The sequence below is a fragment of the Neomonachus schauinslandi genome, chromosome 9 (assembly GCF_002201575.2).
Source record: "Neomonachus schauinslandi chromosome 9, ASM220157v2, whole genome shotgun sequence".
Taxonomy (NCBI): domain Eukaryota; kingdom Metazoa; phylum Chordata; class Mammalia; order Carnivora; family Phocidae; genus Neomonachus; species Neomonachus schauinslandi.
Genome location: NC_058411.1, coordinates 104094928 through 104120334, shown reverse-complemented (window position 1 = coordinate 104120334; position 25407 = coordinate 104094928). Strand labels below are relative to the sequence as shown.

Below are 25407 nucleotides of genomic sequence, written 5' to 3'. Positions count from 1 at the left end.
CGTATCCTATTGGGATACCTATGATTTTGAGTTATCACTGACATATTCCTAATGCTGTTGTTTTAAAAATATTGCTCGGTTTGCTAATAATGGCTTAGGTGTTCTCTGTTTTTATTGAAAGTTTAATTTTTAACAATATTATTAAATGACTAATGAAACAGGAAGTGTGGAAAATAAGAGAGAGAAAAACTCTGTAAAGCCCAGTGCCCTAATATCCATTTGACATTCACTTTCAGTGTTGTTTTCATAATTATAATGTAGTTTCCCAATTTTTTATACAACCAGATCTTATAAGCATTTTTAATATCACAGCCAAATCTCATAAAAGGAAATTTTCATTTTTACTGCAGTAAAACATAATAATCTAGAAAGTCAAATAATTTTCCAAGGCTTTGGTTCCATTCCTTCCTGCCCCTAGTTTCTACTCCCCGAAGGCAACCACTTTTCTCTTTCATCCATTTCTTCAGCTATTTACCTTAAGATTTCCAAATAACATGTTTTTATTGCTGCTGATTGTTTTTTATCCTAATGTCATTCCTACCACACCACCTGAATTCTCCCAGTGTCATTATAAGGAATTTTGCTCAAATGGTTGTTCAGTGTTAATATTATTATCACTTTGTATATAATCCCAGCTAGGCCACATATATATTGTAATTAGATTTCCTTTCATGCATGGATTTTGGCTTCTCCGAAGTTAATAATTACTGTATTTCTTGTTTTGTGTCTACTATTAATTCATCTCCAAACTCTTCTACAAAAGTGAAAAATCTAAAATCTCAATTTTTCCAACATATCAGGTAATCTAGTCATTTGATTTTTTTTTTTTTTTGCTGGAAATTTCCTTTTGTATTCTAATCTGAACTGATTGCTTGCTAGTCTCTCATCCTGGTTTTTTCCTTCACCATCATCTTGGGACTTATATTGACTTCTCTCCAGAGTTGGATCCCCTGCTTTCTGGCTTCAGTAACTTCTTTCGTAGTGTATTTCCTTTTTATGATGGAGCACATCTTCCAGTAGCTTAGTGAGAGAGAGTATGTGAGAGATAAACATTTTTTGATGCCCTGTCTGTAAATATCTTTATTCTCTCCTAATACTTGATTGCTAATTTGGTTGGATGTAAAATTTTAAAATCTTCTAGCTTTGAATGTTATTGTTGAGAGTAACATCTGGTCTAATGCTATGTTGATTTCTGACCTTTTGTGCCTGATCTCTTTTTCTCTCTGGAAGCATTTAAGATGCTTGATGTTCTAAAGTTTCATAAGGATATGCCTGGTGGAGGCCTTCTTTTCTTCACTGAGTTGAGTACGTGAAGGCCCTTTTACTCTGGACTCATTTTCTTCAGATTCTGGGCAATTTTCCTGCATCCCATTTCTTTCTTTACTCCATTTCTTTGGTTCTCTTTTTCTGAAGTATGTATTGTTTGGATATTGGCCTTCCTATCCTGATCCTCTTAACTTTTTCATCCCATTTTCTGTTTTTCATCTCCACTTTCTGGGAGATTTCTTCAAGTTTATTTTCCAACTTCTGTAGTATAATTTTTACTTCTGTCACATTTATAATTTCCCTAAGTCTCTTTTTTATAGCATCTTCTTTTCATGGATGTAGGCTTATTCGTTTTAGTTATTTTGAGCAGTTTTATCCCCTTGCATTGTCTCTGCTGCTTCTTAGTCAAATGTTGCTTTTAATATTTGTTTTATTTTCCTTCAAGTTATTAGTTTTCCTTGTGTAATCTTTGATCAGTATTTCAAGAATGAGGCACAAAGAACTCATTGGAGCTTTAATGGGGAGGTGAGGCTTGGAGCTTCCTTAGGTATGAGATTGATGATCATAAAGGAACTCAGCTATATCGTTAGAGTCCCTGATTGATCGGTGTCTATAATTCTTTTCTTTTAGGCTGCTTAGCTTCCCCAAGAGGTTAGCTCCAGTCTTTAGCCTGAGGAGTGTAAGCCTGATTGCCAATATTCTCACAACAGAGAGGGGAAGGTAACTGAGGTTTTCCCTTGTTGTAACATGTAGGCTTTTACTCACTTCACCTGTTTTTATTAGCCTCCTTCATCTCCCACAGCTCTGTCTGGTGTCCTCAAGTCTAGAGTCCTTCTGGTTCACACAGAAAGACCCAACCTAGTCTATGGCCACGGTGGGGAGAGGTAGTGGCCTAATACTGGGTTGTGTCAGGGATCTGGGAGTCCTTAAATGTAGGCTTTTAACTAATTCTCCTGCTTCAGCTCCATGTGTACTCCCATCTTCAAGGTCATCGAGCACTTTTCATTCCTGACCTTTCTGGGACTCTACACAGCAAAATGGCTAGATTTTTGGCTTTTTCTCCTTTATCCCCTCCCCAGTGCTGTGGCTTTCAGCTTTCACAGGTCACATCGATCTACTTTGCAGCTTCTAAAATGTTTTGAACTCCAGCTGTGCTATTGTCCTCTCTCCAGTTCATTTTGTCTTTGCTGGGTTTTTTTTTTTTTCAATCCCCTTACTTCTCAGTTTGGTGAGATTTCAAGAGGGAGTGAAGGTAAATTGTTGTGTTTAATTTGTCTTGTTCAACCAGAAGTCTGCGTGATCTTTGCTATTTTAATTTTTAATGATTGTATATTTCATCTATTTATCATACTTCATTCATTTACCTGTTTTTTGAAATATAGGTGACTTCCAATGTATTGCTATTGCAATCCTGGAAAAAAAAATCTTTCATGCTGATAGGTTTTTTTTTTTTTTTAAAGATTTTATTTATTTATTTGACAGAGAGAGACACAGCGAGAGAGCGAACATAAGCAGGAGGAGTGGGAGGGGGAGAAGCAGGCTTCCCGTGGAGCAGGGAGCCCGAAGCGGGGCTTGATCCCAGGACCCTGGAATCATGACCTGAGCCGAAGGCAGATGCTCAACGACTGAGCCACCCAGGCGCCCCCGAGGTTTTTTTTTTTCATGTTAGGTTATTTCCTTAGAATAAGAATAAGGCAGATGTGTTTAAACATATCTTTACCGGGGCACCTGAGTGGCTCAATCGTTGGGCGTCTGCCTTTGGCTCAGGTCATGGTTCCAGGGTTCTGGGATCAAGCCCTGCATCGGGCTCCCTGCTCCGCGGGGAGCCTGCTTCTCCCTCTCCCACTCCCCCGCTTGTGTTCTCTCTCACGCTGTGTCTCTCTCTGTCAAAATAAATAAAATCTTAAAAAAATAAAAATAAACATATCTTTACCAATTTTGAGTACAATCAGGGTATGTGATTATCCAGTTTACTGTATCCTTGCTTATTTCACCATATAAAAGTTCTTTTTTGACAGGCTAGAAAGAAAGGTACCTTTTATATACTGATTTTTAACTATCCATCAACAGAATTGAAATAAGTTCTTATTCTAGGGGTGCCTGGGTGGCTCAGTTGTTAAGCGTCTGCCTTTGGCTCAGGTCATGATCCCAGGGTCCTGGGATAGAGCCCCACATCGGGCTCCCTCCTCAGTGGGAAGCCTGCTTCTCCCTCTCCCATTCCCCCTGCTTGTGTTCCCTCTCTTGCTGTGTCTCTCTCTGTGAAATAAATAAATAAAATCGTAAAAAAAGAAAAAGAAATAAGTGCTTATTCTAAAGCAATATATTCTACTTTGCTTAAATTTTTATTTTGAGTATTTATTCTTTTGTAATTTTTGGAAAAAACCAATAAAACTAATACATATTATTTTTTAATTGGAAAATAACAATATAAGGAAGAAGACAATTCATTGCAATAATGCCATTACCCAGAGGTAACATTTTGATAAGAGTATACATGTGTGAGAGAAAAACATGAATATATATATATACATATGTATATATGGCATACATATTCACTCTCTTTTAAAAAATTAGAATCAAATATATGTAGTATGGGTTTTCTTCATTTATCATTACTTTGTGAACATTTTTCATGTCTTTAATTATTCTGAAACATCTTTATTGTTTTCTAGCATACTATATGGATATATCATTAAGAACATTCTTTAATCTTGGAGATTATAGCATGTAATACTGTGAAATTATAACTGACAATTTATGTAAGAACACTCTGAATGTTCAGCTTTTTTTAATAAGAATTAGAAAAATTTAAAAGCTATACCTGTCCTTTTGTGGTATATTGTGCCTTAAATCCTTATCTTAAAAAGTTAACTTGGTAATAATTCTTGTTCTCCCATTTATTTCTGACTGATAATATGATATTCTCTCTAACATAATAAAGTGCCGTGGGTTATATTTTGTCTTATGTATGACATCTTGGTGGGTTTTTTTGTTTGTTTGTTTTTAATTTTTTTTAATGCCAATGTTGTGCTTTTTAGTTCATGAGCTCCTTTTAGGCAGTTTAGAGTCTGTTTTCATTTTTTATGAATATTACTTTGCCATAGAGTATCTAGGGGAGATTGTACTATTAAAGTGCTTTCAATACTGATGTGACTGGAATTTTAACTCAAATCTGCTTCTACATAAACTGGAAAAACTTAGAGAAATATGTTATACTTAGTATAAATGAGATCTAGAACTCGGTATTCTCAACACATACACACACGTGTTTGTGCATTTTTAAAAAATATTACTTCTTGAGTACATTCTCATGATTCAAAATGCAAAATAATGTAAAAAGGTATACATTGGGAAATCTGGGTCCTATCTCATCCTTGTCCATTCCATTCATCACCCCTTCCCCATATGGGAAATTACTTTTCATAGTATTCTTTAGTATATCCTTATGTGAATACAAGCAAAAAAATGTATATGTGTTTTTATTTTTCCCCTCTTTCTTACTCAAAAGATAATATATACAGTGTTCTACACCTTGTTATGTTTACTTAATTATCTTGGAAATCTTTTTTAGTGGTACATAGAGAACTTGCTCATTTTTTTTTTCCTAACAGTTCTTTAATATCCAGTTATGTAAATGGTTTATTTAACCATTCCCCATAGACAAACTCTTGGCTAACCAATGTATTTTTTTAATGTATGTTTTTTAAACTTTTTCAGGTGGATATGGACAAGAGTGGTGAAATGCGACTTATAGAACTGGATGAATCTTTCAAAAGTGAACATACTGTTTTTGTAACACCACCTGAGATCCCCCATCTACCCAATGGTGAAGAACCCCCTTTACAGTACAGGTATTCAAGAGGCAGAATGTTTGAGATTGAAAGAGAGAAGCAATCCATCATCTGTGACGTAGCTTTCTAAGGACTGTGGTATTTTCAAAAATCCAAACTTTACAGATTCCTAATTTTTAGGTGGTAAGCAAGCTTATCCCACATCCATTATTAAGTTTTGAGGTATAAAGAGAAAAGAATTATAATTTTGCATAATATAGCCTTGGGAAGCTCTCTATATCTACATAAGTATCTGTTCTCATAAATGTTGGTTAAACTCAGTTAGGACCTCACCCACCAAAATGCAGCACTTTTATTATAGATTTTGATTTTTGTTTCTCACTAAAGCTAATCCTCTCACTTTCATCCCCTTTCCCACACACATACTGATTAATGTAACCTTGGTTTACAACAGGATTAAATCTAATTTAGAGTCAATATTTGTGGCCTTAATTTTGATAATATAATTTTTAAGGCTATTAATTTTTCTGTGAGTTTTTATTTAAGTCATGGAAATTCAGAACTATTGGGAATCAATCAGTTAACTTAGGAAATTTGGTCAGATGCTATGCTAAGTGCTTGGTATATAGACTTGAATGATACGTTGTTCCTGCTTTCAAGTCTAATGGGAAAAAGAGAAAGTTCCGAGCATAGTAAAATAAGGTTATCATAGAAGTAGACTTATTATACATCTGTGTATCTATCTAGATGTGTATTAAACACATACATTTGTTATCTACTAGAGGTAGTTTCCAGTATGCATTTATTTTTACTTAAAATGGCACTTCCTTTTAGATTTTAAATGATTTCTTTCTCCAGTAATACTTTCTTTAAAGATTTTAAAACCATTTCACATCTGTCATTCATTAGGTCGCAGTTTATTTTCATTGAAAAAGGATTTTTCAGGACACCCTCATTTATAACTCGGGTTAAATTCTTCCTTTTACAGATGAAAAAGTGGTGCAACAGGTGTTTGTGAATGTTGTTGATTAATTCATAGGCCACTTGGTTCCTGCCCTTACTTTTCATCTATTAATGAAATTCTGGCTTTTATCAGAGGTGTTTAAAATCTCCTAATTTCTCTTTCTCGCTTCTTTTTCTTTCTAAACAAGATCTCATTTCTTTGATCTCTTTTGTACATTATACTTCTAAGATTTGTTTAGGAGCAGGTTTCACTAATACAGTTTTGTTTTTCTTTTTATGCTTTGGGTTTAACTTTTTTTTTTAATTTAAACTTTACTTTTAGATTTAGTCCTCTAATAAAAAAAATTACTTAGCTTAGAAAGTTCCCATTTTTAAAAGAATCTAAGTCACTTTTTAAGTTGAGACTAACAATATAATTTTGGTGTAATCATACCCGTCATTGGAGACACAGCTTAAATGTCTTCAGTGTGCACAGTGGGTCCTCTTAGTGAGAGGTGACTCATATTCTTACATTGTCTTTGTGAAATGATAGGGTAGTAAGTTTCCATAAGGTACACAGAATGGTCTTATTATCACACCGTGTACATACAGTGAAATTTTTATGGGACGTAGTTTTCCTGAACTTCTTTGCTATTTTATTCCTTAACATTTAATATTTATTTTTTACCCTACTGAATTTGCCTGTAGTAATGTATAATAGATATAGTTTACCATCTTTTATCATAGCTGGTTTTCTTCTCAGTTAATTGAAACTATTGCTATGCCTTTAGGAAGATTATAAAGTAGGTTCTGTTTGATGCTCAGGGGCTTCTTCTGTTCTTTTCAGCATGTCTTTTTCCTAGCTGCAGCTACCTTTTACATTCCCAAACACCTTGCTCTAGCACCCCAATTAGACCCACTTCCTCATAGGGCCACTCATTCTAATCTTTTCTTCTTCTCCAACCTCTTCAGTTTTCTTTCTCACAAATGAGAGCCAGAACCTGCTTAGCTAACCTGATAAACCAATTCATGATAATATCAGAGTTTGTCTTGGAATGTGCTAATACATTATTTGTATCTTTTGAAGAGGACGGTTCTATAGTAATATCTTAACCTAAAGCAATAATACTAATGACTGTCCTGTCTGAAAGAGTATTGATTTGGGGGCCCTTTACCAGCTGTCATATTATTTGATATGTTTGCTGTGTATTTACGTGAATACTAACTTACAAAGTTCACTTGATTTACTTTAGGGTTTGATGTCAAGTTCAGCAAAATTTAAATCTTTCACTTTTCTACCTCTAAAATATATACTTGAGTTTGTATTTGGCTATTAGATGTCTAAATATGATAACAAGAAAGGCAACATTAGCACGAATATTTGTTGAGTATATATCATAGTCTGATGGAGAAAGATAATGAAAATAGACTCTAAGTTAAGGAGTTATTGGTCAGAATTTTTTTTTAGATTATGACCAGTATGATCATCTATGTGTGCTTGAGATTTTTATTTTCTTTTCAAAAACAGCTATAATGGATTTCCAGTTCTTAGAAACAATTTATTTGAGAGACCTGAAGGATTTCTACAAACACGAAAGAACAAATTGCCTTCAAAATCAAGTAGTCCTAGCAGCCCTTCTCCCATGTTCAGAAGAACAAAACAGGTGCTTTGACGATTTTGCGTTTTTCATGTAATCAAGTATTAGAACAAAAATAAATATGACATTCATCCTCCCTTAATATATTTTACTATCCCATATGTATGACTAGATTATGCTCCTCAAAACATCCCCAAAATAATTTAGAGTAATGTGACTTCAAAAAATTAATGAATTTTCTTATCTTAGAACTTTATTTCACATATTTATAAGCCTCTGCTTGAATCTGTATTAATTATAGACAGATTTTGTTAGGGAAGTACTATAAAAACGTATGACTTATACTTGTTCAGCGTTCAGTTAAATAAGGATGCTTAAGTGTGTCAGTTTATTAATGAGACCCTTGCATTTTTTTCTAGGAAATTAAATCAGCCCATAAAATTGCCAAGAGGTATTCTTCCATTCCTCAAATGTGGTCTAGGTGTCTCCTGCGCCACTGTTACGGACTGTGGTTTATTTGTCTGCCAGCTTATGTGAAAGTATGTCATTCAAAAGTCAGGGCACTGAAAACAGCATATGATGTGCTTAAAAAAATGCAGTCCAAAAAGATGGATCCACCTGATGAGGTAACAATTCTTTTTAAAAGTGCACTATTTTATTCTAGATCTATGTTCGTAGATACTTTGTTTCCGAACACTTCTGAACTGTGTGTTTCAGGTGTGCTACCGCATTCTTATGCAGCTCTGTGGGCAGTATGATCAGCCGGTGCTTGCGGTTCGAGTGCTTTTTGAAATGCAGAAAGCTGGTATTGACCCCAATGCCATCACTTATGGTTATTATAATAAGGTAATGACTTTGATTTAATGGGAGAATGAGTATAACTTTTGTGACTATACAACCTTAATATAATGGCAGAAATAATTGATTTGGGCTTTATTTGGCATTGGTTTTGGAGTATTAAAATATATTCTGGGCAAAGTATATTATAAAAGTATATTTATACTTTTATTTATTTATAAAAGTTTTATACATTAAAGTTTTACATTATGTATACATATAAAGTTTTACATAATGTATACATTTTATACATTAAAGTTTTATTTATAAAAGTATATTTATACTTATAAGTATAAATATAGTCTTGAGCAAAGTATATTATAAAATACAGAATTCAAGCTACTAAGCTATACAATGAGAGGCTACACAAATATATAAAAAAATAATCCTGGAGAATAGACTTTAAAAAATTCATTAGAAATACAGCTACAAGGGGCACCTGGGTGGCTCAGTCGTTAAGTGTCTGCCTTGGGCTCAGGTCATGGTCCCAGGGTCCTGGGATGAGCCCCACATTGGGCTCCCTGCTCGGCGGGAGGCCTGCTTCTCCCTCTCCCACTCCCTCTGCTTGTGTTCCCTTTCTCGCTATATCTCTCTCTGTCAAATAAATAAATAAAATCTTTAAAAATATGTATATATATTCTGTAAATCAAGTAAGTTTTTTTGTTCTATTTTCCTGTTATACAATGTATTTAGATATTCTTTAGCTTTACTATAAAGCCAACGTGCATTCACTGATATATTTTATTTTACTAACTATTTTATTTTGTTGAATGAATAGGCTGTTTTGGAAAGTACCTGGCCTTCAAGAAGTCGTAGTGGCTATTTTCTTTGGACAAAAGTAAGAAACGTTGTTTTAGGAGTCGCACAGTTCAAAAGAGCTTTAAAGAAACATGCACACTTATCACAAACAACTCTCTCAGGTAATTAAAAGTTCTTAGGGGATGTATTTGTTTTACTTTGTTAAAAAAAAATTAATTGACTAGTTATAATTTACATTTTTTAGAAATCTTAGTTTCAAAATATTTAATAATTTCTAGTTTTTACTGCCATTAAGCAAATTCTAATACTATTTTCCCATTTAAAAAATACCTTCAATCACTTTTTTTCTTTAACTGTTAAATTATCACCCTTTGGTGATCTTGTTTTAGTATCCATTAATAATTCACAATCATTACAGTTGTTATGGTTGTATTTTGCTAATTATGTGGCATGTTCGTGTTCAGTATGAGTGGATTATTAGCTTGAGCAACAAACTAATGTGTATTTGTGGTATCTGCCTGAGTAGTAAAATGCTGTCAAATTGTGTTCTTAAGCAGATGGCAGTGACCTGGATGCTGTTAGTCATGGCAGCATGGATAGTGGTCATGGGACACACACTGTGGAGCAGGCACCTTTTAATACGGGTTTAATCAAAGTGTATGCTACTGATGATAGATCTAGTACAGGTTTGTGTGTGCTTATGTATACATTTATTACAGTACATTTTAAAATTTAGATTTGCTGGCCTTTTTTAGATTTTAATTCTCAGTGCTGTATTTAGGTTAACTGTCACTTTTTAATTATATATGTTAGGCACTTGGTTTGATATTGTGTCTAATAACTATATGCCATTTTATTCTTTATTGGAATAGAAATAAAAGTTTAAGAGAGTTTATTCAAGGGCGCCTGGGTGGTTCAATCGTTAAGCGTCTGCCTTCGGCTCAGGTCATGATCCCGGGGTCCTGGGATCGAGTCCCACATCGGGCTCCCTGCTCGGCGGGGAGCCTGCTTCTCCCTCTCCCGCTTCCCCTGCTTGTGTTCCTGCTCTCGGTATCTCTCTCTCTGTCAAATAAATAAAATCTTTAAAAAAAAAAAAAGAGAGAGTTTATTCAAGTATTTAGTCCATGGTAACCCAGTTAACTCTGGATAGCCCACAGATCTCTGTATCATGTCACTTTCTTAGGGTAAATTCTTGTTTGTAATTATGAAAATGTTATTAGAGTTTTTTTTTAAAAAAGAAACTTATAGCCCTTATCGGAGTTAATAGTACGTATAAACATCAACTTCCTGGTTTTAACAGTGTATTATGTTTCATGTAAGATAGTATCATTGAGGGAAGCTGGGTGAACAGTACACAGGAACTCTCTGTACTATATTATTTTTGCAACTTCTTGTGAGTTTTAAACTATATTAAAATAAAAAGGTATAATAAACTTGCAAATACATATAAAACTTGCAGCATTCTAGCCCTGAAGATGCTATTAATTTTATTAAAATATCAGATTTGAACAAAAGTTTTCTCTAAGAATTAAAACTGACACACTTAATTTGTTGAATAATTCTGTCCTTTTCATTAGTACATTAAAAAAAGACACATGACCTTTTTTTTTTTTTTTTTTTTAGAGAGAGCGCTTAAGCGGTGGGGGGAGGGTGGGAGCGAAGGGAGAGGGAGAAGCCAACTCCCTGCTGAGCAGGGAGCCTGACTCAGGGCTCAATCCCAGGACCCAGAGATTATGACCTGAGCCGAAGGCAGACGCTTAACTGACTGAGCCACCCAGACATCCCATGACTTTTGAACAGAGTATAAGGGCCACCTCTTAACAGACAGAAATTTTAAATTTAAAAATCCCAGCATTACTAATGAAATATGAAGGCTTCTGTCTCTGTAAATGGTAACATTATTTTGGTCTGTCTCCTCTTTTGCCTACTTTTAAGAGTAATAAGTGTAAACAAATTGTGTTGAAATGTAATTTTCATAGTTCTTTCTTGGCTCGTTTTATTTTTTGATCATGCAATGTGAATTTAATCTGAGTTATAGTAGTCATCCTCAGTCATTCTCTCTTAAAAATGAAGCAATCAATTTTTTTAGTCTCATTTTTGTTCGTTATCTCTACACCCCATGTGGGGCTCGAACTCACAACCCCAAGATCAGGATTCACACACTCTTCGAACTGAGCCAGCCAGGTGCCCCTCTATCTTTTGTTTTTAACTATGGCCTTTTAAAAGTCTATTTTAAAGCATGCAGAATCTAATAAAAGCATGAATTTCATCAAGATTATCTTCATAATATTTTTAAATTTATATTTTCTGTGGAAACAGAGCCAAAGTTTGATTAGAAAAAATACAAACTCAAAATTATAAGAGATATTAAATACCTAGTGATACTTAATACAGTTTCTTTACATAGTTCTTTACCAGTTTATAAAATCATTCCATATATAGTCTCTCTCATATAATCGTAACCATACTTTGTGTGTTATAAATCTGGGGACTTGAAATCCAAACCAAAAGGTTAAATGGTTTGCTTAAAATCATGTCTCCTAAGATGAAGAACTAGGATTTAAAACCTTATGTTTTGATGCTAATCTAGTGAAAACAATTTGCAGAAAATTACAGAAGGCCTCTTGAACAGAATTAGAAGTTTCCTTATATCAGTGCAATGTTTGCCTTTCTTAACAGTAACACTAAATTTTTCTCACTCCCATGTATTTATACTCAAGTGCAATTCAATAATTATTCAATTAAATTTTCAGAGAAAGCAATTACCTATCAGTAAATTTAAATAAACCCATTTTCTTCAGTGGAATCATTTAGACATTTGGCTCCAGTGATCTATGTGTGAATGTTCTGTTCTGAATTCCCTGCAGATTTTTCTTCTGCATTGCTTAGTTGGAACTCTGACTTTCACCTAGAAAGGTCATAGGCTTGAAGAATGTCTGGTTTGTCTGTATCTTTAGGAGCCCAGACAGTAGTGTGAATGTACATAGTCACTTTTGACTGCAGTGTGGAGCCAAAGACAAATTATTTTGAGATCATCCCTTTCTTGCATTAATAGAGATGGGGGAGGAGGGCTAACAAAGTAATGCTTTCAATTGGATATTAACCAGAAAATATCTCATAAGTAAACCTGGACACTAATATGTTGCTCATAATTCCAGTTGTTCTCACTAAAGAAGTTTATGATAAACAGCATAGGGGTTTTGTTTTTTTTTTTTCTTTTCTCTTTTTCATAGGTGGCCAGTCTGATCTTGGATATAATTCATTATCTAAGGATGAAGTTAGAAGAGGGGATATATCTACTGAGGAAATTCAAGAAGAAAAAGATAAGAAAGGGAGTGATTCTAGTTCCCGTAGGTATTACTTAAGTTGATAGTGTATAAATTTGTGAGCCTTTTTTGTCTTAAAGATTTATTTATTGGGGCACCTGCGTGGCTCAGTTGGTTAGGCGACTGCCTTCGGCTCAGGTCATGATCCCGGAGTCCTGGGATCGAGTCTCGCCTCGGGCTCCCGGCTCAGTGGGGAGCCTGCTCCTCCCTCTGACCCTCTCCCCTCTCATGTTGTTTCTCTCTCTCTCAAATAAGTAAATAAATAAAATATTTTTTTAAAAAAGATTTATTTATTTATTTTGGAGAAAGAGAGAGAGCATGGGGAGGAAGGGTAGGGCAGAGGGAGAGGGAGAGAGAATCTTAAGCAGACTCCGCGCTGAGTGTGGAGCCTGACACAGGACTCCCAGCTCACAACCCTGAGATGAGCTGAAACCAAGAGCCAGTCACTCAACCAACTGTACCACCCAGGGGCCCCTGTGAACTTCTATTAACAGAAAATACGAGTGGCTTTAAGTATAAAAGTGCTAATTTTATTTTCCACTTTCCCATTATAACTTGTCTTTCCTCCCATTACAGGCCCTCTTCACCACCTAATGCTCCAACACACCAAAACTTTATGTGTGAAGTGTATAGCCTCAGTGGCACAACACTCTCCGATCAATTACTCCTCTTCTTGTAGTAGAAATATATGTATTTCTTCAAACAGTGACTCTTTTCTAAGGTTTAACAGTATTTTTATTTAATGTTTTTGTTAATGGTCTGTGACTCTATTCCCTCCCTTGCCTACCTCCATCAAAAGCAGTGTTTCACAACCAAAGAAGAAATACAAAATGTATGTATGGACTTCACGCATGACTTAGTAATTTGATACACACCTTAAAGCCTCGAATAAGTGGAATCATTTACTTGTGATCAGCAAATAGATATAGAGGTGTTTGGTATTTTCTTATCACCTATTATCAGTTAGAAATATTTATAACTAAAAGCTACTTCTCTTTATGCCTTCTATAATAGCTTAATAGCTAAGTAAATAAAAGCTAAATAGCTTCTATGTAGCTTTTATCTTAACAATTTCATTTTAATCTTTACAGTGTCAGAGAGTGAGAGTGCAAAAGGAAGTGCTGATTGTCTGCCTAAGCTCAATTATCAAAGTTCTTCCAGTATAGTTCGCCCCAGTGGTACAAATAACAATGGTGCTGATAAAATATCAGGAGAAAGCACAGGTGAGTTGAATCGTGTACCTCTTTTATGTGCAGAATATCTTGTAGCTGTATTTCTTTTTTTTTAAGATTTTTTTTTTAAAGATTTTATTTATTTATTTGCGAGAGAGAGAATGAGAGACAGAGAGCAGGAGAGGGAGGAGGGTCAGAGGGAGAAGCAGACTCCCCGCTGAGCAGGGAGCCTGATGCGGGACTCGATCCCGGGACTCCAGGATCATGACCTGAGCCGAAGGCAGTCGCTTAACCAACTGAGCCACCCAGGCGCCCAAAGATTTTATTTATTTATTTGACAGAGACAGAGATAGCAAGAGCAGGAACGCAAGCAGGGGGAGTGGGAGAGGGAGAAGCAGGCTTCCAGCTGAGCGGGGAGCCCAATGCGGGGCTCGATCCCAAGACCCTGAGATCATGACCGGAGCCGAAGGCAGATGCTTAATGACTGAGCCACCCAGGCACCCCTTGTAGCTGTATTTCTAATGAATTTTTAAAAGTCTATTCTCCAGGATTATTTTTTTATATATTTGTGTAGCCTCTCATTGTATAGCTTAGTAACTTGAATTCTATATTTTATAGTATACTTTGTTCCAGCTTTTGTTATAACAAAGTACAAGGACAAACCTACAAGCCACATACCATCTCTTGAGTTCAGACTGTTGGGACTTTCTGAAAGGGGGAAATGAGAGCAGGTGAGATGATCCATCTGAGGGTACCTTACACCCCCAATTTTTAAATGAAGCATAGAGTTCTTTAATCTTCATTATTGTTCCTATTTTTTCAGAGCTAAAAGGCTATTTCTCAAGATAGTTTAGATAACAATACCTAATATTTTTTCTTTTCAAAGTGCTTTTTGGGGCACCTGGGAGGCTCAGTCAGTTGGGCGTCCAGTTCTTGATATCAGCTCAGGTCGTGATCTCAGGGTTGTGGGATCAAGCCTGCGTCAGGCTCCACGCTCAGCAGGGAGTCTGCTTGAGATTCTCTCTCCCTCTCCCTCTGCCTGTCCCCTCCACTTCATGCTCTGTATCTCTCTCTAAAATGAATAAATACAATCTTTTTTTAAAGTGCTTTTTATATATTATTTTATGTTTACAAATGCAGCAACGCTTATATTCGTGAGGGGATATTAGCACTATTTTAATGAGAAAACTAAGGCCTAATCTGGCTATTGGCAGGTCATGTAAGTTATCAACTACTTAATGGAAAAGTCAGTTTAGGATTTGAGATAATACTTGGTCTCACTAATTTTTCATCAGATCATTTTTTGGGGGGTTAAATAGACATAAGGTTCAAAGTTTCTAGTGTTACTAGTCTGCTTATATGATATTTTATGTTGGCATTAGCTCAATTCAGTATCACATATAATCTAAACACATCTTGAAGGATTGAGCTGTCAAGGCTGCAATCTCTGTTTACACATGGCCTTGCTACAGTGACATTTGTTCTTCTGCAGCACAGTTAGCTATGCCTCCCGCTCAGGGGTAGGCAAACTATGGCCCGTGGGCCACGAAGGGCCTGCCACCTGTGTTTGTACAAGCCCATGAGCTAGGAACGGTTTTTACATATTTAAACGATTGAAGAAATTAGAAGAAGAATAGTATTTTGTAACACATGAAAATTACATGAAAGGCAAACTTCAGGGTTCACAAACAAAGGTTTATGGAAGCACAACGACACTCATTTGTTTTCATACTGTCTGGCTGCTTTTTCAGTACATCAGCAGGGCTGAGTAGTTGCCAAAGAGACTGCATGGCCTGCAAAGTAAACCATTTACTGTGTGGCTCTCGACAGAAAAAGTGTACAGACTCCCCTGCTCTGGCTCTCAAAAAAAAAAAAAGTTAAATGAGTTGTAACTATCTGAATTTGCCTTTCTTTCTCGGGTCATTGTTATAACTTAAATATTAAAATTTGTTTTCTTGGGATCATGGAATTACCTCACAACCTAGTCATTGTCTACTTATAACCTGTAATAACTTGCCTTTGGTAGCCTTTGCCTTATTGTTCTTTCATTACTGTCTATTAATGCTTGCCTTTTTCTGAAGATCTGCTTTTATGACCTCTCTGTTGTAATATGATTGTAAACCATCCTTTGATCCTGACATTTTGCCATAGTAATCAGTATCTGACTCATCATCTGGCTTTGGTTACCCTTTATGCTTAACAAGTCAGGTTTTAAAGGCCTATAATAGAGGTTTCCTGGGTGTGAATTAGAGTTATTAGTTCATCTTTAAGATTTTGGGCTTGAAAGCATTCCCATCTGTTAAATTCTATGGGTTTATCACTTCTGCCCAAGACTGTATATGGGATTTATAGGAATACTTATTTTTCAATAACTTTTTTCTTATATACTAGTACATGTGAGGATTCAAAGCATTTTTTAGATTTATGTTTTACAGTACAATATACAGATATTTTATATGACTGTATATTCATATATATGTGTATGTGTGTGTACATATACATGTATCTAGCTAGCTAGCTATGTATCTGATAGCTTCTAAAAGATATTGGAGTGGTTTAACCAAAGTGATGTTTTCATGTTTAACTGAATATTGAAATCAAATCATTACCCTATGGTTACTTAATGATTATGTTGAGAATTTGACATTTTGATAAATGTATATTGAGTCACTGAGAGTTGAACCACAAGAAAATTTACTCTGAAATAAAACCTACTCGGAGATGTTTTTCTAAGCCGAATTCTGGTTTCTGTTTAACTTTTTATCTTTAGCTGCCATATTTAGCTATGATATATCATATTATAATACACTCTCCTGTGTCATATTCTGGGTTGGTCTATTGGTGGCAGTTGTTTCCCAGCAGACAGTGTTCACTCAGTAATTATTTCTTGAGCTCCTGCTATATGTAACCGGATGTCAGGTGTTTCTGGGGATATGATAAGGAACAACAAAACAAAAAAACAGAAACACGATCCAGTCCCTACCTTCATAGAGAAAGCAGGAAGGAGAGATGGGAAAACATTAATCAAATACTCAGGTAAATGTAAAAATGCTCTGAGATTAAATACTGTGAAGAAGGGCTGTAAGTTTCTACAAGAGCATATAATAAATAGATGTGTCCTGGGTTTGGGGGACGTTGGTCCGGGAAGTCTTCCTTGGTGAATATGGTTCTTGAACTTAGATCTAAAGTCTGCGTCAAAAACAAATAAGAACAGGGGTTGCAAAGGAGGAATTGAGAGAGAGCATTCCAGGAAAAGGGAGGCAATCTCTGAAAGGCTATGTGGTAGGAAGGGATTATAGAATGTTCTAAATCTGAAAAGGGGCTAGTATTTCAGCTAGGAATTCTTTCAGCTGTAAGACTCAGAAAATATGATTAGCAGTCACTTACACACGTCAAGGGTTTTTTCCTCAAATAAGAAATCAAAGGTAAACAATTACTCAAGATGTTAATTCAAGGGTTTTGCCATCAGTTCTCTGGACCTAACCATATTAATAATAGGACCACTGGCAACCTCATGCATCACCTGTCTGTGTGAGGCAGAAAAGATGGGGAAGGGGGCCACCAGCCACATCTATCCCCTTCTATCAGGAAAGGACAATTTTTCCAGAAACCTTCAAAAACTACCATTTTAACACTACTGGCCAGAATCATGTCATAGAACCGCCTGTCTCAAGGAATTTAAATAGCTTGTGGCTCTGTGTTAGAGGCATGCAGCATCCAGCATAGTCTGTTGGAATTAGCATGTATATGAACCTAGGATTGGACTAACTTCACTGCAAATGGCCAGGTAGTATTTTAGGCCATGCAGACTACATACCATTCTGTCACCTGTTCTTCTTTGTGGGTATGTGATTGTAAACGTAAAAACCATTTGAGTCTGTACAAAAACAGTCCACAGGCCAGATTTGGCTCAGAAGCATAGTTTGCCAACCCCTGGTATAGTATGATAACCAGCTTTATTTGTCTTCAGGCTGTAACATGGTTTTGACTTTGCAAGGGGACCCCCTGCACAGCTATTTAAACTCAATCCCAGAGTACTGTTTTAGGATTATAAGATTCCTCCAAGTCTTTGATGATATTTAATCTGTCAAGCAGAAGGTTTCCCAGAATGTTAGAAGAAAGTATACTTTTGGCTTTTTATGCCCTTAGTCATAAGGTGATAAAGGAACAAAGAATAGACTTTACTTTTCTGCTATGCTATTTTCCTTGTTAATGGTGTATGCTTATTACATTATTAGTTTGTAGGCTTTTATGGTCTCCAATATTCCCTTTTATGTCCTATCCTGTCCCTAAATGCATCACATGGCAGGAATTACCTTGTTATAGCACACTAGTTCTGTTGGATAAGGATATAAAAAGAATAGTTGACAATACCATACCTAGACTAATGCTTTAGAAGACTCCCACATAATAAGGACAATTAAAGTGATCAGGAATCTAGCGTTCTGCTTTCAGCATTGGTACCTGAGTAATTTGGCAAAAAGCAGTGAAAGGTTTCTGAGTAGAAAATAGCCATTCACATTTAACTGGTATAAACTTGCAAACCATATGTAAAATAAGGGTAAGATTATTTAGCCACATCTATAGTCATAGGATTTGGAGTTTTTAAAAATAATGTTTATATGTGGATAAAGCTAACATAGCTGCCTTTTATTTGGCTTGGTTTAGGGTTTTTGGTTTTGTTTTTCATTTTTATAGGTAGAAGACTCATAGTCACAGGGTCATCTAGTTCAACCACAATTGTATAACCATTGTCTAATCAATTTAGTGTAATTAATATAAATTTATTATTAAATATAAGAAAGGTACATTTTTAAAAAAAATTTTGAGTACACACGGTGTTCCATTAGTTTCAGCGTACAGCATAGTGATTCAGCTTCTGTCCGTATACCGTGCTTGCCACAGGTGCAGCTACCGTCTGTCCCCATACACTGCTAGTACAGCATCACTGACCGTATTCCCTGTGCTATGCCTTTTAGTCCCGTGACTTACTTGTTCTCTGGCTGAAAGCCTGTATCTCCCACTCCAAGAAAGGTAAATATTAATCTTAATTTATAAGCTTTGAAAAGCAGTACAGTACAGACAGCTTCTGTCTCAGAGGGTACCCTTTATAGTTAGTCATGTCTGTTTTTGAATCCCACTTGAATCACGTAAGGACTGGGCGGGTAACTTTGGGCTAGCTAGTTCATCCCCCTGAACGTCAGTTTCTTCTCAACCCATAAGGATGTTGGCATGATTACAGTAGATAATGTGAGTGAAATGCCTAGTTATAGTGTCTGTCAAATAGCAGGCACTCAGCGAGTACTTGCTCTTATCATTTTTATTACTAGTATTTTAAATATTTAAGACATCTTATATCTGCGCATTACATTTTTCATGGCTAAAAACACCTCTCTTGTTTTTCAGAAAGCACCTCTGAGTTGCTCTTACTATCATCTTTTGAAGGTACAAATGAAACAGGAAACAGTCAAAGTAGGTGCTTCAGGAAAAGACATAAAAGTGAAAATGAACCTAATTTGCAGCAGCGACTCTCCTGGGGAAGCAGAAACCGCAATCTTAGTGGCGGAGTACTGATGGGACTTATGCTCAATAGAATCAACCAGGAAGCAAGCCCTGGAGATATGGTTGAAAAACTAGGAGCTGATGCAAAAATTCTTTCAAATGTTATCTCAAAAAGCACAAGACCGACTAGTCTTGATATCGGAAAGCCACCTTTAAGATCAAAAAGAGACAGCCTAGAAAAGGAATCTAGTGATGACGATACACCTTTCGATGGTCCTAATTGTTTGGCAGATAAAGTGGATTCTCCAGTTATTTTTGATTTGGAAGACTTAGACAGTGAGACAGATGGATCAAAAGTGGGATACACTGCTTCACAGAACCCCAAGAGGATTCAGCGTATGAGCAGCAGCTTTTCAGTAAAACCTTCTGCAAAAACGGACGTTGCCACAGGATTTGATCCCCTCTCTCTTTTGGTTGCTGAGACTGAACAGCAGCAAAAAGAGGAGGAGGAAGAGGATGACGAAGATAGCAAAAGCGTTTCAACACCATCCGCCAGGCGTGACTTAGCGGAAGAGATTGTGATGTATATGAATAACATGAGCAGTCCTTTGACAAGCCGCACGCCAAGCATCGATTTACAACGGGCATGTGATGACAAATCAACCAGTAAGAAAAGTCCAACACTGGTCAAGGCGTGCAGAAGATCTAGCCTGCCTCCCCATTCTCCGAGGCTAATGAGACTTACCAAATCTAAAAGTTACACAAAAACTGAGGAGAGACCACGGGACAGACTCTGGTCTTCTCCAGCCTTCTCACCTTCTTGCCCATTTAGGGAAGAATCTCAAGCTGCATTAACCCATTCATCACCTTCATTTAATTTAGATACACTGCTGGTACCTAAACTAGATGTTCTAAGGAACAGTATGTTCACTGCTGGGAAAGGAGTTGCAGAGAAAGCCAGCAAATGGTATTCAAGATTCACCATGTATACCACATCATCTAAAGTAAGTTCTCTTCGAGTTTTCTACTTTCCCTTTTACCGTCCTCCACCACCAAAAGTTCCTTCCTTGCAAAAATGTCTGTTTTTACCTTGCTCCTTAAACACAGCTTTACCAAAAAGGACTCTTTGGACGCATAAGGTCTGTAAATATCAGAATTTGAACTTGAATAATAAGTAATGAAAATTCACTAAGGTTATGTTTATAGTACAGTTTTGAAAGAAAATGATTTGTAGCTGGAGTAAAAATCAGTGTTATATGAAAATGCTTACTGAGCTTTATTATTTCCTTCAAAGTGCAGATTTTTTTTTCAGATAGTGTTCAGCATGCCTTCAAAAATTACTGGCTGACGTAGGACCTTTCCTCCTAGTTAGGATGGAGTAGCTTGCGATAGACCTATATACATATCTCCCAAGAGCAAAAAGCTAAATGAAATACAAAGTATCTGTTTAAAGTAATCAGAGAGTTGCTAAAGCACCTAGAAAGCAGAGGTGCAAGATTCTAGCAGTGAATCGCAGAGAGGAGCCCGAAGTTCTCAACTGCTTTCCCCTGAGGGCGTTTGTTGATTGAGCACAAAGCAAAGGGCTGCAAATCCAGGTTTTACCTTAGCGGGCTGAGGAGAGGTGAGAGGGACACAGAGTTTTAGGATCTGGTGGAGCTGGAGAGACAAAAATCACAGACTCTTGAGGGTCCTCAGATACACCAGTTTTTTTCCTTCAGGACATTTTCCTAGTACTGATACCGCATAAGACAGGAGGCTAAAAAGGTAAGCAGAAAGTCTCTGACAAATTAGAGTTTTCAGCAGTTCCATGGTGCTGGGAATAGAGTCACAAAGAGTTCATAAATTCCAGGGTGGGGGGTGGGGGTAGAAGCCGGGGGAGCTTTGGTAAACACACCAAGCCCTTTGTTGGGAGTCCCGCAGAGCCATGCCTTGGGAGCGGAGCGTTGGCAAACCAGAGTTGGACTGCATCTGACCAAAACAGCAACCTAGGCTTGACTCAGCTCAGCCTGTGATTAGATGAAGATAATGAGCCTTTATCTAACACATGAAAGACTGTGTCCTTTCTGGAGGAACAGAATATCATCTGGAGTCCTTATAATTTTTTATATATAATCTTTTATATTATTTAGTTAAAAATAGCTATACCAAGAGACAGGACCGTAACTAAAAAACAGAAGAAAAGTTCAGGTGATCCAACTATTTAAATTAGCAAGAGACTTTGAAATAATTTTAATATGTTCAAGAAAATCAAGGGAAAGCTGAAGAAAAACAGCTGCAAAGGTAGAAAATTTCACCAGATAATTATCTATTAAAAAGAATCAAGTATAAATTCTAGAACCGAAAAAGATACGAAATTAATGCAGTAGTTGGATTTAACAGCAGACAAAACACAGAAAAAGAACATTTGTAAACTAGATGGAAACTCAGTAAAAAATATCCACTTTGAAGCAGATTGGAAATCAAATGGAAAATAAAAAAACGAATGTGGGAATTAGTGAAAATGTCTAACACTGATGTAATTGAGTTCCAGAAGACAGAATGAGATAGAAAGAACATTTAAAAAGTGAATTGCCAAAAATTTTCCCAAAGTGATAAAAGATGGCAACTTACATATTTAGAAGATCTACAAATGTCAAGCAGAATAAATGCAAAGAAAACCATACTTATTATGCATCTAATTTTAAAAAAGATGGAAATGGAATACAAAGAGGAAATCTTAAAAGGAGCCAGAGAAAAGAGCTTATCTTACCTTCAAATGGAACAACAGTAAGAAACTGCCATTTGTCTTCTGAACAGAAACTTTGATGTCAGGAGACCCTGGAAAGATACCTTTAGAGCTCTGAAAGACAATAACTGCCACCCTATTTTCCTACACCCAGCAAATATCATCTTTAAAAATGAGGGTGAGGGGGCGCCTGGGTGGTTTAGTCAGTTGAGCATCGTCGGACTCTTGGTTTCAGCTCAGGTCATGATCTCAGGGTTGTGGGGTCAGGCTCCGAGCTCAGCGGGGAGTCTGCTTTAAGATTCTCTCCATCTGCCCCTCGCACGTGTGTGTGTGTGTGTGTGTGTGTGTTGTGTGCGCTTGCTCTCTCGAATAAATAAATAAATCTTTAAAAAAAATAAAAATGAGGGTGAGCATCCTAGCTCCACTGTGGGAACATAAAGCCACTAAAGCACATCCCTCCTGCTGATTATAACTAATAATCCCAGACAAAATGCAAAAAAAACAACTATCTAAGGATTCTGAAGAAGCAGGCAGATTGTGGGGAGGGACCCAGACAGAGGTGAATTCCCCATTTTCTTGTCTCATGCATCTTTGCCCCAAGAGCAGGTCCCCGTCATGGTGTGGTGTGGCAGCCCTGGCAGCTGAAACTTCAAGAGAAACCCTAATTCCTGGACAGAGGAGCCAGAGAAGGGGGCATCTGTGGGCTGGAGAGTTTGAGGGGCATCTGAGAGAAGGGGATTCCCAGATTCTGTGAATGGCCCGCACGAGTGTCAGCCTAGTCTTGAACTACACATAACATGGGATAAAGGTGAACTGGCAAAGACGAGTCTTACAGGACTAAACTAAGAATTAAGTCACTGCCTACAAAAAATGAAATACAAATTACAGTCCGAACATAACTTGGTCAGTAACAAAGCCTGCTATAACAAAAGTATCAGTGTTCTCCAAGAGATTATAACAGGACCCAGACCACACAACATAACATTCAGAGTGCCAAAATAAAATCCAGAATGACTTGATAAAGAACCAGGAAAATGTGACCCCGTTCTCAAGGGAAAGACAATGCTGAGACAACCCAGTTGTTGGAATTATCCTGACAGAAACTCTGAAGCAGCTATTATAGCAAATTCCCTGAAGTTAAAGAAAAACACATTTGAAATAAATGAAAAGGAAGGAATTATCAGCAAGAAATAGAAACTATTTTAAAAAACATGTTTTATGCTAAAAAATACCCTCTGAAATAAAGTCATTGGATGGGTTCAGTAGCAGAATGGAGAAGATAGAGGAAAGAATCCATGAACTTGAAGACTTGAGTAATAGAAATTATCCAATTAGAAGAACAGAGAGAGAAGAGACTTTTTACAAAAATGAACAGAGCCTCAGAGATTTGTGGGACAGTATCAAAAGGAGTAACATATAATTGGAGTTCCAGAAGTATTAGAGAAAAAGATTGTGGTAGAAAAGATACCTGAAGAAATAAAAAATGGAGAAATAAACAAATAAGAAATAACTTCCCAAATTTGGTGAAGGATATAGATTTACAGATACAAGAGGCTCAGTAAACTATAGACAGGATAAACTCACAGAAAACCACATCTACACACACATAAGCAAACTACTAAAAAGCGAAGATATCCATCTGCTAATAAAATAGCTGCTGGGAGGAAAAAATAAAAAAAATCTTGAAAACTGTTAAAGAAAAATGACACATTACCTACAGAGGAATAAGGATTTGAATAACCATATATTTTTTCCACGACCCATGGAGGAAAGAATACACTGGAACAACACCGTACAATTGTTAAAAGACCTGTCAACCCAGAATTCGATATCCAGTGAAAATATTCTTCAGGGGGAAAGGTGCAATGAAAGCATTTTCAGATAAAAGAAGAGAATCCTGGCCAGCAGACCTGTTATATGAGATATGCTAAAGGAAGTTCTTCAGGCTGAAGAAAAATAATACCACAAAGAAAACTGGACCTGCAGGAATGAAGGAAGAACAGAAAACATGGTAAATAGTTAATATAAAAGACTACTTTCTTACCTCTTAAATAATTGCCCAAAACAAAAATTATGACATTATCTTATGGAACATTCAATATATGTACATATTTTACAGTGATAAAGAGATCCATTCTGCCAATATTCATTATAGTTATGTTATTATATACCAAGAGGTACAATACTAACTTTAAGTAGACTGTAAATGACCGGGTGTGTATGATTCCTAGAGCACCCACTTTTAAAAATACAATGAGATATAGCAGAAAAGCCTGTACAAATATCCAAATAATCCTAAAAATAACACACACACACAACATGACTAGAAAAAAATAAGTTGTATTATCTGGGCAGTAGAATTATAGATACTTAAATTTTTTTTTCTTTATACAAAAATTCATATTGACCAGATTTTTTTTAATGTATTGTTGGTATAACCAGAAAAACATTTAACTTACACTTTGGTGTTCTCAAAAATGAAAACTGGAAATACATGTCTTTGAAACCTAGATTATTATGGAAAATAATAAAATGTAAACATACATGAAATTTTAAAAGAATAAAATGCAGTTCTAATGGTATCATCCTGGGCTGGGATTCACAGAGAGGAAAATGAACAGTAAATGAAGCTTCAAAGTCAGCAAGGGTATCTTACCAACAGGTATCTCTACTTTGATCCAACTAAAAATGCTATCTAAATGATTTCCCACCCATGTTTGTCCAAATTAGTAGCCCATGTAAAATTGGTTGTTTTCTTTCTGTAGATGTTATAATGTTGATTAACTAATCATCTGGGTGATTAAGCATTTCCTCTGCCTTAGGAGTGACATTTTAAATAATTAAATTTAAATATGAAGGAAATTAAGCTTATAATTATGTCCTTAGGATCAAAGTTCTGATCGTACCAGTCTTTCTTCAGTGGGAGCCCAGGATTCTGAATCTACCTCTTTAACAGATGAAGATGTTTGCCATGAGTTGGAAGGAGCCACTTCCTCCCAAGAGAGCAGTGCCACTTCAGGAACTAAGGGAATTGATTTCAGCAGAACAAGTCTGGAAAGTTCTGCCTCCTTAGAAGGTTTGTCCAGTTCGGTCATACTGCAGTTATATGTGGTACCTTTACTTTTTTTCCTTTGTTTTAATTTTGTAAAAGATTCTCATGGCTCCAAAGTCAAAACAGTAAGAACCAAGGCACTTTTAGAGAGGTCTACCTTCCATCCCCACCCCTTCATCTTGTTTTCTCCCTGTGCCTAGAGGTAACCATTTTTATTTATTTTGGTTTATCCTTCCGTTGTTGTTTCTTTAAAAATACAGGGATATGTGAGTGAGTGCTCTTACTACCTCCTTGACTTCTAACTCAGAAAGTAACGTACTTTCCCGCTCCTTGTGTTTTTCACTTAACAATATATCCTAAAGATCATTCCATATCATCACATTGCATTGTCCCTTACTCATTTTTACGGTTGCATAGTTAATCATCTGTGGATGTAT

The 25407-nt window shown here is 36.3% G+C and overlaps 1 protein-coding gene across 4 annotated transcripts in view; it reads left to right on the top strand.

Moving 5' to 3' along the window:
• The window catches only part of DENND4A (DENN domain containing 4A), a 93431-nt gene that overhangs the window by 47188 nt on the left and 20836 nt on the right, over positions 1-25407 (top strand). For 2 of the 4 annotated variants that reach the window (XM_021694053.2, XM_044918432.1), the window contains exons 13-21: positions 4984-5117; positions 7528-7663; positions 8017-8223; positions 8315-8443; positions 9213-9354; positions 12427-12543; positions 13611-13742; positions 19098-20197; positions 24805-24994. In XM_021694053.2, the coding sequence (XP_021549728.1) occupies positions 4984-5117; positions 7528-7663; positions 8017-8223; positions 8315-8443; positions 9213-9354; positions 12427-12543; positions 13611-13742; positions 19098-20197; positions 24805-24994 (2287 nt within the window). Of the gene's footprint in view, positions 1-4983; positions 5118-7527; positions 7664-8016; positions 8224-8314; positions 8444-9212; positions 9355-9747; positions 9880-12426; positions 12544-13610; positions 13743-19097; positions 20198-24804; positions 24995-25407 lie in introns of all 4 variants that reach the window. The other 2 variants (XM_021694054.2, XM_044918431.1) reach the window with 2 other exon arrangements.